The following is a 15,607-nucleotide window of genomic DNA, read 5'->3' as shown; positions in this document are numbered from 1 at the left end:
CTCTTGACTATGTCCAACACATGAGTGCAGACATTAATTTCAAGATCACTACATATCTATTAACTTTCCATCATGTAAGGTTAAATGAGAAATCAGCCCAATCATTCACAGATACAAGTTTGATACCCTCCTCACTCTAATCTGCATATAACTACCTCACGGTCTCTTTCTAAAACTAACTCGTACAGGGTTTTTAAGCTACTGATGGCAATTTTTAAAGGGGGGAAATTATCTGAAGGTAAGAAGAGATATGAAGAGATGTTGAGGAAGATAAAGTGTCCATTAACAACATACAAATTAGCCAAGAGAAAGGGCAGAGGAGGCAGAGGAAATACAAATGAGAAAAAAGAAAAAAAGCTTAACCAAATTGTTAAAATATTTTAAAAATTCATTATTGTATCTTAGAATATTTAAGTACCTTGGAAGATCTTTTAAGAGTGCTTTCCATATTTCAAGACTTATTTCTTGTTGATAGAATAAGGGCCAATATATTTTGTATATATATCAAATCAATATCAATTTCAGATTATTCACTAGCCTATTTTCACTTTCTCCTCCCCTACCTAAAATCTCTATAATTTCAGCAGAAGATTTATCAGTGTCTCCATAATTAGGAGATAAGAAAGACAACAGCCTATTAGTAAATATACTCTTGTTTATTTAAGATCAAGTTTCCAAAAGCATTAAATACAATGAGGATTGGCGGTCTAGTACCAAATTTATGCATGATAGATAGTTGTTTAACATTAAAATCAAAGGTTTCTACATTTAAAAAACACAAAAGCCAGAGATTCACTTTTAGCAATTAACTTATACATAAAATATTCCATACATCAAGCAGATTATGAAGCACATATACAAATAAAAAAAATTCATAGATCTAAGATAACTAATCACCTGGACTCTGTGTGAGTGAAAGAAAAGTCTCTTCTGCAGAAGCATTCGGCTGGAAAACAATTTTGAATTAAAAAACTGAATCAAAATGCTCAAATCAGGACATTTATGAGAAAGATTATAATTAAAAAAAAAAGTCATGGGTATTACATTCCTCTCAAATTAATCAAATTTCATGGTGATAGAAAGTATAAAAGACATTCTTAAAAATAATAAAATCTGATCACAGATGCCACATTGGCAATGATAACAGTAATGATGCATTTGCATAAGCAATGAAATTTGAATCACAAATGACAGAAATACAATTCAGATATTCTACAACTCAAACATCCATACAGAGGTATTTGACTTTGTATTATTTCATATCATTCAATTAAATTGTTCTTAAAACTTTAATAAATACAACTTGATATTTCACAATATTACCACACTCCTAGCAGAAACTATATTTATTATACCCCACATGACATAGAAACTACTTATTTATAAAACAGATACTAAAAGAACAATAGAAATAAATATAAATATTAAAGACAGGAGTGCTAGGAACACACTTTGTTCTATTGGTTATAATTTATTGAAAACCACAAAATCTTGAAAGAGATTCATTAAATATGATGTAGAAACCACACAATTGTGACTTTCAATAAATTTCAACCAATAAAAAAAAGTGTGTTAAAAAACGAGTGTTTGAGACTGCCTTCCTAACATTTCTCTAGTAAATAACTCAAAAATAGTTGAGTCTTCATTTTCAACTGAAGTTTATATTTTCAAAAATCAAAGATAAGAAGCAAAAAGGTTTTATGAACATACTTTCTTGAGTCTGATTGATCCATGCTTAGCTTCTTTGTTTTAGCAGGCAGAGCAGGATCACTTTTACATATTGATTTACTACATTCAGGGTCCACAGAAGATTGGGGCATGGCAATTGAAACACCTGGAATGTTGAAATTGGATTCCACATGCTCCAGGTTGTCCATGGTGCCAGGATGATCAGGACCAAATTTTCCTCCGTCATTTCTTCCACTAGGCAAAATCTTCTCACTACGAGATGTTCTAGACACATTCTCTCCTTTGCAGGATAAGATATCTACAAATAACTTTAGAATTTCAGTCCATCCCACAGAATATATAAACCAAAGAATTATATAGACATTACTCGTAATTAACAAACTGGAAAAAGTATGTATTTGCCCCTCCCCCTATTTACTGCAGTAAAAATAATCCATCAATTTGCACCCTTTTATTTTGAAAGGGAGATTCTAGGAGTTTTCCAGGGCATGAAGCCCTTTGTGCATCTAAATAAAAGATTATATTAAGGCATCAACTTAGTCATCCATTCCAAGCGTGTTTGTGTGTGTGTTTGATAAATGAAAACATATCATAAGAGCAGAAACAAACACAAGGATCAGGAGGTATCCTAACAGCAACAGAAAAAAGGGTGAAATACACTTTACCTCCTTAAAGTTTTTGTCCTAATTAATTTTAGTATATCAAGAAATTAAAGTTTTCCACCATCATGTATCAGAATTACATATTACCCTTTCAACCCATGAAGATTGAAGAAAAACTATAGCTGTTAATGATTTTGTTAAAACTGATAAAGAGGCCATTTGCCTCTGCCACATTTATTTTCTTTGCAAAAAATCCACCAACAGTGTCCACATAGTCTTTCTCTGTTTTACAGTTTAGGACCAAATATTATTGAATCTCTCACTTTTCTTTTCATTTTTACGATTTATTTACAAAAGAAAAAAAGAGTCACTTCTATAGCATGTTTTAAAGACAAATAAACCTTCAATGCATTTAAGGGAATTTTAGGTGTTTTAGGAGAAAATGTTCCTAAATATTGTTTCAACTTATAGTCACAGCAGGCATCAACATACGATTCCTACCATCATCTTTTTGTAGAAATCCATTATGTATGCCTTCTGGTGAGTCCAACTCCAGGAATTTTACATTGGTGCGTTTTTCAATTTGAACAGAGTCCTTTCTTCTACGTTTTCGAGGTCTTGAACTGTACAGGTTGTTGTTAATGAGTAATTTAAAGTTGGTAATCTTGCTCAGAATTAAATGAATTAGTTAGTGACTTCTTTAAATAAAATATGCACAACCAACCAGAAGAAGAAGGTTTGCGATTGTGGAATTACTCCATCAGCAACATTCTTCATGCAGATAGATAGGTGTTAAGAAAATAAATATTATAAACAAATCCATACATTTCAACTGAAGAAGAGAATTCAAATATTATATTCTTCAGGAAAAGGAATTTTCATCTCCTAATCTTTAAAAAGACAGACACACACAAGACAAATGTTTTGTTGAATATTGCCAGGCACATCAGATTAATGCTATCCTGCTAGGTCTTTGGGGAACTGGCACCTTTTGCTGTGGGATAAAAAGTTTATTTGACAAACATGATCCAAGCATAAGATGTATATCCTATATTAAAGTCAGATTAGCCTACACACAACATAATTGATTGGAAACGAGAGAACCTAAGTTTTACCCTCTTAAGCAAAACAATTAAAGAGGTCACAAGTTTCCGAATCCTTCTTGTCTGGATAAGCATATCTATTCTCCTTTTCAAATGTAGGTACTGAGGAAACTGCTCCTGAAAGTAGAGTTCCACTAAAAGTTTGGAAAATGCTGGCTTTAATGCTGGAGAAAAGTTCAAAGGCAGCTCGAGGAAGGGAAAAGGAACTACATTCCCCAAGATTCTTTTCACAATTCTTCCTAGTACCATCACCATTTAACAAGTCCTGATCATGCAAATGTGATATATCAGTCTATAATTAGACAGTTGCATTGGTAAACTCCTAGTCAATAATTAATTATTCAAAAATGTAATTTAAGAAATTAAAAACTACAGTACAAGCCAATGGAACCATAGGAGGTTCATCAGGCCCATGAAGTTCCAGTGACCATCCCAACCACCTCTAGGCGATTAAATCAGCTTGTTCCTGAAGCACAATCACTGTTCACATGTTTATGTGCATTTTTGCTGGAGGAGTTTTTCCAGCATGTGTACACCATGTGCAGCTGTTAGCCTTGCCATTGGTGTCACTCTGTTTGTTGATGACTTCCCAGTTAGTTCTGGGGGAACAGTTGCACAAAATCTGCATTTGTGCCAATACCCTCTTTCTAGAGTTTTCTTGTCTATCATGGATCCCATGCCAGACAATGAATCCAGCAGTATTGGGTCCTCAAACAAAGGCCCCTGTGTCCTTTATTTTTTCTTCCAATCCTACCTAAATGTTGAAAAAGCTTAATGGTAGGAACTATTTGTATTGGGTCACAGTTGTTAAGATTGGTTTTGTGGCCAAATATTATGATCACTTAACCAAGGCTGAGGAAGCCTCTTAGGTATTGCTTATTCCTTGTCTTGCTTCTTTAATTCCTCCCTGTTCTAGAAGGGTCTCCTCTGTTATAGTCTCCTCCTAATCCACCTCTTCTCATAACTTATCAGCATTGTCTAGGTCCCATGCTAGTCAAGGAACCTCCCGTTGAAAGTTCAAGTGACTCACATCCAGTCTTAATCTCTTATGTCATGTCCATTGAAAGGTTATTCAATTTCTTAATTCTCCTAGTGATGCTCATTGGGATGTCGTGGTTAGAAACCTGAAGTCATTCTGATTTTATTTCATATATTGATGCAAATTAGGTAAGTTGCCCGACTAACAGTCGATCTACTTCAGGTTACTGTGTTCTTAATAGATGTAATTTCACTTCATGGAAGAGTAAAAAGCATAATGTTGTAGCCATCTATTCAAAGGTATACTAAGCCATGGCCCTCATCACATGTGAACTCATAGGGCTGAAGCAACTCTTCCAAGAGCTAAATTTTGTAAAGTAGGCCCTATGAATACCATAGGTGATAATCAGGCATCCTTGCACATGTGCATTTAGATTGACTGTCACTACACAATTTGTTGGTTCTATTCTATTGATTAACCAGCAGATCTTCACTAAATCTCTTTGTGGACAGAGGATATCATATGTATCAAGATAGATGAATATGAATTATAAGCATCGAGTTGGGGGGGAATATTGAGATTACAATAGGATTGTTGAGGTTATGATAGCATTGCATTGAGATTTTCAGATATAAGCTGAGATTGTGCTACAATATTTGATTTCATAGTAATTAATTCCCCTTTATTTTCTGTACATAATTAGCCAATTAGGCTGAAAATCTTGCAGATCTTTTATTCTTTCCCTAATTATGGGAAACCCATTGTATATTGTTTCACTGTTTCTATATATGATATGGATGACATGCTCACTCCCAAGCAAGTTTTCAAACAATCTCATAGTTTCCTTCAGATTCAAGTGATAGAACACACAACACAAAATTATGTTGAAGTGACAGTGCAAATAAGATATACCAATAATGTTTAACAATCTACTTCACACATGGATGCATACCCTAACAAGCAAATTACCTTTTAAACATAAATAAACACTTCTAATCAGGTTTGGCCATTCATACTTCATTTACATTATTGAGAATTTTTTAAAACCTAAAAAATGGCTACTTTCCTGTTTCACATTTAGCTTCCATTTATAACTTGGACATATGGAAAAGGGGAAAGTGAGGATTAAAATCAAAGCTAAGAATATTAAAAGAAGTCAATTATAAAGGCATTATTCTAAGTTCTAGAGTTGGTTCTAAATCACTAAAATGGGAGATTGAAGAAAAGTAATAATAACATAAAAGACTTACAAATGCAATGAATTCATGGTCTTTGCTCCTCTTTGAAGAGTTATTTCATAAGTGCGGTCACAAAGATCTTGCAAAAATAGTTCTAGAGCTTTAGCTGTAATGCATTCAAGAGCAATGTCAACAACATGTATATGACAAACAAACAACCAGCAGCCTCAAGTTAACAACAGAGTAAGTCAAAGCAACTCACAAACTAAAACAGGCACAGCGAGTGCTATCTTTCCAACATCCTCATCAGCTTGCATTATCTTCTTTATCCGAGCCTGCAATTTGAAGATCTCATCACATCAAATAAAGTGTTCTTTGACAAGAGCTCACTCCTTATAATACTTAATAAACAAGTAGAAGAATTTAACAGAGTCCAAATTACAAACTAACACCCTTATGAACATTATATAATTCAACTTAAAACTTGATTAGAAGTTTATAGAAGTGGTGTCTCTCTCTGTCTCCCTAAATTCTCCCCCCTCTTGAAGTAAGGAAAAATCATTATGTCTCCCAACTCTCTAATAGATGGTAGTTACTGTAAGTATTTTATTAACTATACATGATGACTCTGTATGCTGTGAAAGTATAATGGATTAAATTGCTAGATAACTGATAAAAGCAACACATTTTATTAGAGAGAAATAGGTATAAACCCCAATTACAAAGATCAGAATCACTCAGAAAAAATTATTGGAGGTTAGCCAAAAGAATATAACCAACTCCAGAAACATACATGTAAATAATTTTCCTTTTCCCCTTTCCTCTCTTTTTATTGCATTTAAATAACAATACTATATCTCAGGGCAATTAAATATCCTGTTTCTCCTGGCAAATAACAATACTATATCTCATGTTTACTTCCTACCTTGACAGAGCTTCCAACTTCCTCTAGTTTCTGCATTAGTAGCAGCTCCCCAAAGGATTAGGATCATGTTTCAATGACATTGATGGAGACATCTAAAAATCAAAGAAAACAACAATGGGTGAGAGAGAGAATGAGACAACAAGTAAGCAGCAAGAACAATGAGTTCTAAGTTCTAAGCGATATAAAGGTACATAGTCCTATTTTTTTATTTTTTTTCCACTCACCTAGTCTTATTAGAGCAAAACTGTAGGCACAATCCTATTTTTTTTTATTTTTTTTCCAACAAGAGCAAGTTAAACACAAACTAAAACTTAACACATTCAAACAACTAAAACATCATGTGTTTTCGTACTGTGGGGAATGTGTTGCTGGTGTAAGAGATGAGCAAAATAGAATCCCACCACTACACATAGAGTTTGGTCCACGCTTCTTTCCGAATCCCACCACTACAATCAAACAAAAAGCAAAATTAAAACCCATTTCACGAAATCCCCAAATTCACAATCTCTACTATTCTAACACAACAAAATCGAATTTTTCAGTAGAAAATGGGAAAAAAAAAGAAAAACTAAGGATGTTGAACATTGTGGGTATAGGCATCTGAACACAACCCTTACCTCTTGGAGCAGCAACAATATTAGGGTTAGGTGTTTTCGTTCTCACAAAAACCCTACCCTTCACCGGAGACGGGTCAGAGCACAGGTTGGGAAATGTCCACGACGAGCTTGTGGAGGTCAGGGCAGGGTGAAGGGCGAGAGTGAGATGTATGGAGGTCACGGCAAGGTGAAGGGTGAAGGGCGAAAGGGCATGCGCGTACCAAGACTGAAGCATAAATAATTAATAAAAATAACTACAAATGAGACAAAGGCGGTTTTCGTATAAAACCGTAGTAATAGGCTAACAAACAAAGGCGGTTTTTATAAAACCGCCTTCGTAATGTTTGTATCAAAAGCGGTTTACAAGACCCGTCGTTAAGCTTTATAAAAAGTTGGTATTAATTTCAAAATTGCCACCGCAAGCTATATTACATCGATTATTTCATAACCGACTTAGATTCAACGATGTTGAATCACACTTGTGTAGTAGTGTCTAGAAATTGGGGTTTGTGGTTTTCTTTAAGAAGCAAACATTACCGTACGTTGTACATGTTTCTTATCAACCTCTTTTTTCTGCTTGAGCTCCAAAGACTCTTAATTTGCTTTTCCCTCCTTTTTGGTTCTCCCTTTATTCCGTCCTTAACAGTTACCTCTTACCCACCATCTTTCGCCTTATCAAGTGTTATTAGGTTAAATTTAGAAAGGAGGAAGTGTAAAATCTCCTGTGAATTTTTCCTCTTTGCAAAAAGTACACTTTGCACAACTGATTTTTAAACTTTTGGTAATATTCCAATAAATCTCTTTGTCTATGTGTTATTAAAATAATCAATGTGCAATCTGTTATTCCTGTATGCCTTTCATATATATAATGAATCTGGACCCTTGATTTTTTTATTTAAACCATAATCTTGTCTAATAATATTTTGAACATCTTTACATTAAAAAAACTGGGTCCTATAACCCTTTTTTTCGATGTAAATAGTATATATGCCACTTGAGCTAGCCAATGAAAACCCCTATTCTTTTAATATAGTTCCTCCAAAGCAATCTAATTCTTTTTGTGTTAATTATCCATCTCACACTTAAATCATATCATGGATAGGTTTCGCACCAATTGGAGAACGCATTTCTCATCGCCATCATTGATATGTAATCCTCTAATATATATATATATATATATATATATATATATATATATATATATATATATATATATATATATATATATATATATATATATATATATATATTGTCGAGCTTAATTTATCATCATATATGAATGAGAAACTCTGGTTAATTATTTGATGTACAATTAATTATTTAATAACAAGAACAAAAAACTCAATTTAGACAAATTTAAAATTTAAGTGTCCCTCTAGAAATAAGTTTAAGAAGGGTTGGTATATATATTTTTCTCTTCGAGAACGGCTTGAAGGGTTAGGTGGTGATGGTGGGGAAGGAAATGTAGATAATTAGGTAAGTCCATTATTGGTGGCACAGAATTACGTGCATAAAGATAAAGCGAAAAGTGGCAATCAATTAATAATAATAATAACGTGAATCTTCTTCACTCAGGTGAGGAGAAAGTACAGAAAAGCATAGCCAGCATTATTAACAGTAATTATACCCTTCACAAAAAAGCTTGTCCTGGTCAAGTACGTGACTAGCGGACCATAGCAAATGTGCTTTGGCAAAAGCATTTGGTACCTTCAAATTGTCGCTTGTTTCCATGCCATCTCATCATCAACGCTGATTTGAGTCCTCATGTATCAGATTCTCTAGTATTCACCAACCATTTTAATTTACAATGCTAGCCTTTTCAACGTGCTATATATATATATAAATTGAGATCCTAGCTAGCTTCATCAGTGTGTTTTCATTCATTACTTAACAAATTAAAAAAGAACTAGCTAGCTCATATCATCATAAGCCAAAGAAAAGAAGAGTTATTAATCATGGGAGGTGGTAAGTATTCGTTTAGTTTCTTCTTTGTTTTCAATTTCTTCAAGAGTAATAAGAAGGCGAAAGGAGGGCGTAGTGATCATGGTGGTGGCCGTGAGATAGTTCGTGATTGGCCTAGCGATTACGACAAAGGGACTTGGGGGGTAGCTTCGCCCAATATTGACAAGAAAGCTCGTATTTTCATCGACAAGCAAAAGAACCGTGTTCACCATCAACTTTGATCTGACAAGAAACCTGCATGCATATATGTGCTGCGAACGGCATATATATCACTGTATTTGTTTATTTCTATAGATTTAATTATTATATATACATAAAGTGATGCTTCTAACTTTTAGTTGTATGGTAATGAAATATATTATAGTTTATATAACAATAATTGGTTTTATTTTGTTACGCATAATACTTCCTCGAAGATATTACATAGTCATATCATATCCTATTCTTAATTCTCATATATATACAAATATGTGCTTCTACTTACTGGTTTAGAATGCTGCTGGTTTGAGAACTAACTCTAGCATTAATCTCCTTGTCCAAGAGTATGTTTCTAATAATTGCCTGTGCACCGTTGTTGTCACGATCTCTTTGTTGTATTGCCTTGATCAGTTTTGTTTGAAATTTATGATTGAGAGAGTGCATAAAAATACAGTGTGTATAACTTAAGTAATATATATAAGATATTAAAGTAAAACACGTTTTGGCCCTTCCAAGATTTAAGATTGATATTCCGTGGAAAAATGAAAATTACCAATTTTGTTGTTAAACAATAAAAAAATCGATCAATTTAGTCTTTTTATTTACATCAATTCATCTTTTATAGATAACAATGGTCTCTACTTTTTAACAAATAAACTGACCCAAATTATTTCGTAAGTTAAAATGATATTTCACTAGGGAGACCTTTAATTCTTGGGTCGGAAAACTTCAGCTTTATAATTATAAAGAAATCATTTGAAACGACATATTGTAGAAATAATGCGATATTACACACAATTGTTTCCTAATGGATAATTTTTTAAAACAAAACAAAGTTTTGATGCACGTGAAATCAAATTTTTTTATAGATAACAAAACTAATCAATTTTAATGATTTATAAGCTTGTCAGTTTTTATAAGATTTGTAAATGATTTTATTTAAAATGAATTTTTTACCACGATAATTATTACAAAAATGATTCATAAACCCCAATGCGTAATCTAGAGATAAAAACTGAAATCAAGATTGTCAATTAGACATATATGCACTATACAAATGCCCACCTGTCACTACTCTAAGTATTAAAGTATCCCGAGCACAGGCACCAAACCATACCATATACAATATACAGGAATCAGTTGGGATGAAATTTTTCAAAATCCAATATCAGTTTGCTATTTTGTTCGGACCTATTTCTTTATTATTTGATGATGGCACGAATGATGACAAGTTTGGATTCAGGTCGAACTAAATCTTAATTATACAAAATTTAATTTTCAAAATCTAAATTTATTTCAAACTGGAGATCCAGTTGTTTGAGCACCCTTAATTTCACGTATGGAAAGCTGATCTTAATTATATGAATATGAGTATTTACCAGCTAGCTGTAGAAAACTAGAAATTCTACTTGTTCTCACTGGGAGGTTTTTTTTTTTTATTTTTCCAATCACAATATCGCACGTTGTACATGCATGCATATTTCCAATTCTATCTCACTCTTCACACGCTTTATGGTTTGAGTTCCTAAAAGATGCCCCTTTTCTTTTCTTTTCTTTTCTGCCCGTCTTTATTCCTTATATTATTTACCAGCTTGTTCCGACATTTGGTAATTCAACTTTGGAAGTGAATTAGGTAAAATAATAACCAAATATTGCTGATTATAATGGAGGAAGTAATAGTACTCTAGCTACTTCATCACCGTCGTCCCACGAACTTAAAAGCAAAAACTGGAGATAGTATTAGCCATGGATAATAAAACAGTAATCAGCTGTATGTCATAACTCATAAGAACCCGCGGATTTTTTTTTTCACCAAAAAAAAAAATCTAAACTACTTTTTACTCTTGTATAAAATACTATTTAAAGTACTTATAGAATAAAAAATGATACATTTCAAATTTAGTAAGTTAGGATTGATGTGACAAAATAAATTTGGAATGAAATTGATTTTACAAAATTGATTTTGATAGAAATAAAAACTACTCCTACTTACTTTCAACCAACGATTATCCATCATAATTAATTTTATCATAATTTTAAAAATAATCCAAAACATTTAAAATTTGGTCAAAATTAATGTTTACTCATCTCACCATAGTTTATTATGATTTTGAAGACTAACACACTTATAGGAATAAAAAAATATGTTTTAAAATTGATAATTTATCATAACATTTTGACAAACTAATTTATCCGCTTAGATGACGAAATGACACATAACCAATATTCATCAAAATGTTTCCATTTCCCCCACGTCACTTCAGTGTGAAAATTAACTTTCTTAGTTTGTACCTGGATTAATTTATTTTATTTAAAATAATTTCCAGAGACAAAACCATATTCACAATTTTTTTAAATTTTCTAGACAAAAGAAATCCTAAAAAATAATCAACCAAGCATTTCTTTTTTAAAAGGTAGGTAAGAATCCCCTTTTCTATCAACTTCAGCTTTACGTGTGAAGTGTTTTAGCTCTCTATTTTCAGCGAATGAGATGTTCCAACTTCCATTTACCCTCCTAACCAAGTAAACAAAGACGAGTAAACACAGAATTTGGGGAGTGTGAGGCGAGCCAATTTACTTGCCAACGGTTTTGTTGAGATTATTCCCTTGTCTTGTCTACATCTATTTTCTTTCTTTGGCATTTGGCAACAAATAAATATTGTCCTCTTTACTTTTTTCTCATCACTAATGGTTTCCTTCTAATTTCCTTTTGGATTCTGAACCAAACCAAACGAAAATAAAAACAAAATAGAGTGCGTGAGTTAGTGATGATGCCAGGCTAAAAGGAAATGGTATCTCTAAGTGTTGTACAACTTTTGTGTTACAGGACATAATGGTGACCATCTATGCTACCAAGGTTGTTATTACACTCAACCTTTTCAAGATACCTGCAGGAGTTCTTTTGTATGTTTCTCATGTGTTATTAGCCGATTGTTTTAAGACTCTTGCCTTGAATCCCCCTTTTCGACTCCCATATGGTTCCCACAGAACATTTTTCCACTATATTGCTCTTTTGTCGATTCGGAAATCTGACATTGACACTTGTTTGATATATTTAGTGTCTTTTTTTATATAAAAAAAAATATCAATTTGGTTGAGCCAATATGCCCAATACCATTCATGATGGACGTACGTTTAATTTCAAGAACATTAATATTGTAAAAATAAACTTATGTTTTTAACAATCAGAATAATAGAATGAATGGTGTGGATTTATTCTTTACTATAATATGCATAAATTAGTTTTACTAAGTAAATAAGTTGTAGGTTTTCTCTCTCCAAATTTTATAGGGTAAGTTGCTATGCACAAGTACCAAAAAAAAAGATAAGTATATCAATTAGTAATTTTCTATATAAAGAATTTTACTAACCAACACATTCTTATTTTTTTACTATGTAAATTATAATAACTAAAAAATATCTTAAAATAGACAATGATATAATTTATTAATACATTTATACTAAAAAATAAAAATATATGTATTAAAAAATATTTGTGGAATATACTAACGTATACATTTTTATTTTTTAGTATATATGAATGAGTTAGTCACTTATAATTAGATAATATTTTAAAATATATCAATAAAGTAACTTTTTAAGTATTTATAATATAAAAAAATAAGAATGTTATATATATATATATGATTTGTTAATGCACTCAGATTTCTTCCTATTAATAACTAATACCAAAATTATTAGGAAAAAAAATCCAACTCTCTTTTACTCTAAGCAGTTACATCAGACTTATTATAGTAATTAATTAATTATTTTAAACAAAAAACTGTCTTCTCTCTCCTCCCCTCCCCAATCTCGCGTAACACTCTACCAACATTCTCATCCATGATTCATCTTCAAACTTCATGGCCACTTTGATCAGGTGGTTATAAAGTATGATTTAATCTAATTAAATCTATGGTCATTGTAATGGGAAGCATGAACTAATTAAAGTCCTTCTATTTGCACCAGTCATGCCTTTTTAATGGACTCGCTTTTCAGTTCTTAGAATTCTCCATCTAAGCTTCATTGATTTTTATTCCATTCTAGTCCTGCTATGGATGCGGTGCTTACAAATTGCTGCTTCAAGAAATGAGTAATTTGTTGCTGTAGCTTCACAAACCATGAAGGCGCGATGGAGTTGAGGCCAGAAGTGGGTTCAGGAGAGGGAGTGACAAACATTTTTTTTAAAAATTTTAAAACTAAATTACTATGATTTCCTTACAATAAATTTACTGAAAGAGGACTAAAAAAAAGTTTAAGTGCATTAGCAAACTCATATATATATATATATATATATATATATATATATATATATATATATATATATATATATATATATATATATATATATATATATATGAGAAGAGATCAATTTATTCTAAAAGTAATCAATTTATTTTAATTATTAATTTTCTTAAAATTTAAAAATTAATATTAATTATTTATTATAATTATTAGATTTCAAGAAAATAAATATTAAAGATGAGAAAAGAGCTAATATTAAAGTAAATCTAACGTATGAAAATAGCACTAGAAAATTGTGAGATTAAGTAATTCCCATGTTGAGATTAGGATAACCCAATGATGATATGTAAAGTCAAATAATTGCTCCGATTTAAATTTGTAGGTATCTTATACTCTTTAATTATATTTTTACATTAATTGTATGTTCTAAATTTTGTTTTTGTTTAGAACATATAGAGACAATGATGTTTCGAGCTTTTAAGGATCATTAATTACAAACGACAAATACTCTATCTAAGTATTTAATAAAACTTTATATCAAGACTCAAACATAAGACCTATATTGTCTCTTGGTGAAGTTAGGATAATTTTGTGTGAATTTATCAACATGTTATATTTAATTTGAATATGTCACCGTTGTGTGTCTGCAGGCAGTCAACATGCTGGAGAATAATGAACTGATTGAATTTTGCTGAATTATAGAGTGTCCAGTAGAAAGCAAGGATATGACCGCGTTTTACAGGCATCATTTTCTGTTCAAAATGCTAATTAAAGGCTTTACCCCTTAGCCTTTGATGTAAACATCAGTCAAAACTGATATTTAATTTGTAATCAGAAGTTGAGAACATTCTCCTTTGAATCATTCAAATAATTGTTTCACCACAACGAACAAAATAATCAGGTTTCACTTTTTCCTTATACTAATCTTTATCACTATTTCACTACATAAGAATCACATTCTGACTATGATCCATTGCGGCGAACTTTTGCCAAATATACTACAATTATTTATCGAAAAAGCAGCATCTAGTCAAATTGCTTCTGAGATACATATTTTGAAATTTGAACTTCTAGAACACTTCGTTGCAGGCATTCTGTCTATACATGTTAATGCACCTCACACTAGATGCTGTTGGGTTGGGATAGACAAAATATATTTTTTTAAAAAATATTCATATAATATCACTATCTATTTTTAATTTCGGCTTTTTCTTCGTGCACCATCTATTTTTCTTTTATACCTAGTATATGACTTTTGTTTTGTTAGCCCAACGTTTTAACCGATCGATCTAATAAGTCAATTATATTATAAAATAATTAATATCGTATATAAAACATTAAATTTTTTAATATATATTTAATATACATATAAATTTATATAATAAATTTTGTAATAATTAATTTTGATTTAATAATATTTTTTTTAGATATATAAATTTTAAATAAAAATCATAAGTTTAATAAAAAAAAATTATATATGTAAAAAAAATATAATTATCAGTAGTCGCTGACGATATGCATATCGAAAAGTTTAATATTACTGGGTCCACAAATAACAAGTTAGAAAAAAAAAGTCATATACGCCCAAAATGGGCTGATTATGGATGTGAAACCACTTGGCCCAATATAGAGCTCGAAATAGTGGCGGATACTGATAATTTTGGGATGAATAAATAAGGCTATTTTTTTTTCTTAATTTGTTTAGTGGGTTCAATTGATTTATTTTTACAAAGTTAAATTAGATCCTTTATTTTTAAAAATAAGTTCAATATATATGGTTCCTTTATTTTAAAAGATTCAATTAAGTCTTTTATTTTTTAAAATGAATTCAATTTAGTCTATTTTTTCTGTTAGCTTTGGACATTTAAGAAAAAAATATGAGTTAAATTTGGTTGAAAATGGAATCAAATTGAATTTATTTTATAAAATAATTAATTTAATTGAAACTTTTAAAAATAAAAGATCAAATTACCCCTGATAAATAAATTAAGAATCTAAAAAATAATAATTTAACCAATAAATAATAGTTTTTTATTTGGTAATAACTTTGCAACTTTATACATATTTTAAAGATGGTAAAAGACAGAATTACACAAAATTTAAACAACAAGAGGGGAAAAAATAGGAGCC

General features: G+C 31.1%; 1 protein-coding gene and 2 long non-coding RNA genes across 4 annotated transcripts; all 3 read right to left on the bottom strand.

Moving 5' to 3' along the window:
- Window positions 1–1,667: 1,667 nt before the first annotated feature.
- Window positions 1,668–3,070, bottom strand: LOC102664870 (polycomb group protein VERNALIZATION 2). The gene is made up of 3 exons (XM_014771374.3): window positions 3,016–3,070; window positions 2,793–2,914; window positions 1,668–1,987 (listed from the first exon to the last, which is right to left on the bottom strand). Exons 1-3 carry the CDS (start codon window positions 3,066–3,068, stop codon window positions 1,668–1,670), a joined length of 495 nt encoding a protein of 164 aa, XP_014626860.2. The 5' UTR covers window positions 3,069–3,070.
- A 2,553-nt stretch (window positions 3,071–5,623) lies between these two features.
- Window positions 5,624–7,433, bottom strand: LOC102659914 (uncharacterized). 2 transcript variants are annotated; one of them, XR_420047.4, is made up of 5 exons: window positions 7,094–7,433; window positions 6,829–6,922; window positions 6,477–6,568; window positions 5,814–5,886; window positions 5,624–5,717 (listed from the first exon to the last, which is right to left on the bottom strand). It is a non-coding gene; the product is annotated as an uncharacterized lncRNA (long non-coding RNA). The 2 variants fall into 2 exon arrangements; XR_420048.4 differs by having other exon boundaries at window positions 6,878–6,922; window positions 7,094–7,431.
- Window positions 7,434–8,611: 1,178 nt separating this feature from the next.
- Window positions 8,612–9,675, bottom strand: LOC106797256 (uncharacterized). The gene is made up of 2 exons (XR_001386475.2): window positions 9,519–9,675; window positions 8,612–9,285 (listed from the first exon to the last, which is right to left on the bottom strand). It is a non-coding gene; the product is annotated as an uncharacterized lncRNA (long non-coding RNA).
- Between the last annotated feature and the right edge of the window lie 5,932 nt (window positions 9,676–15,607).

This window comes from Glycine max, chromosome 19, assembly GCF_000004515.6.
Source record: "Glycine max cultivar Williams 82 chromosome 19, Glycine_max_v4.0, whole genome shotgun sequence".
Classification (NCBI taxonomy): domain Eukaryota; kingdom Viridiplantae; phylum Streptophyta; class Magnoliopsida; order Fabales; family Fabaceae; genus Glycine; species Glycine max.
The sequence above is the reverse complement of the archived record's forward strand: the minus strand, read 5'-3'. Positions and strand labels throughout refer to the sequence as shown.

Bases quoted from the DNA above. Each gene is read 5' to 3' on its own strand.
- LOC102664870 (XM_014771374.3), bottom strand. From the start codon at position 3,068: ATGAAGAATGTTGCTGATGGAGTAATTCCACAATCGCAAACCTTCTTC. The intron at 2,915-3,015 runs GTTGGTTGTGCA...CAACCTGTACAG, and splicing joins TCGCAAACCTTCTTCTTCTG to TTCAAGACCTCGAAAACGTA. The intron at 1,988-2,792 runs GTAGGAATCGTA...AGTTATTTGTAG, and splicing joins ATTTCTACAAAAAGATGATG to ATATCTTATCCTGCAAAGGA.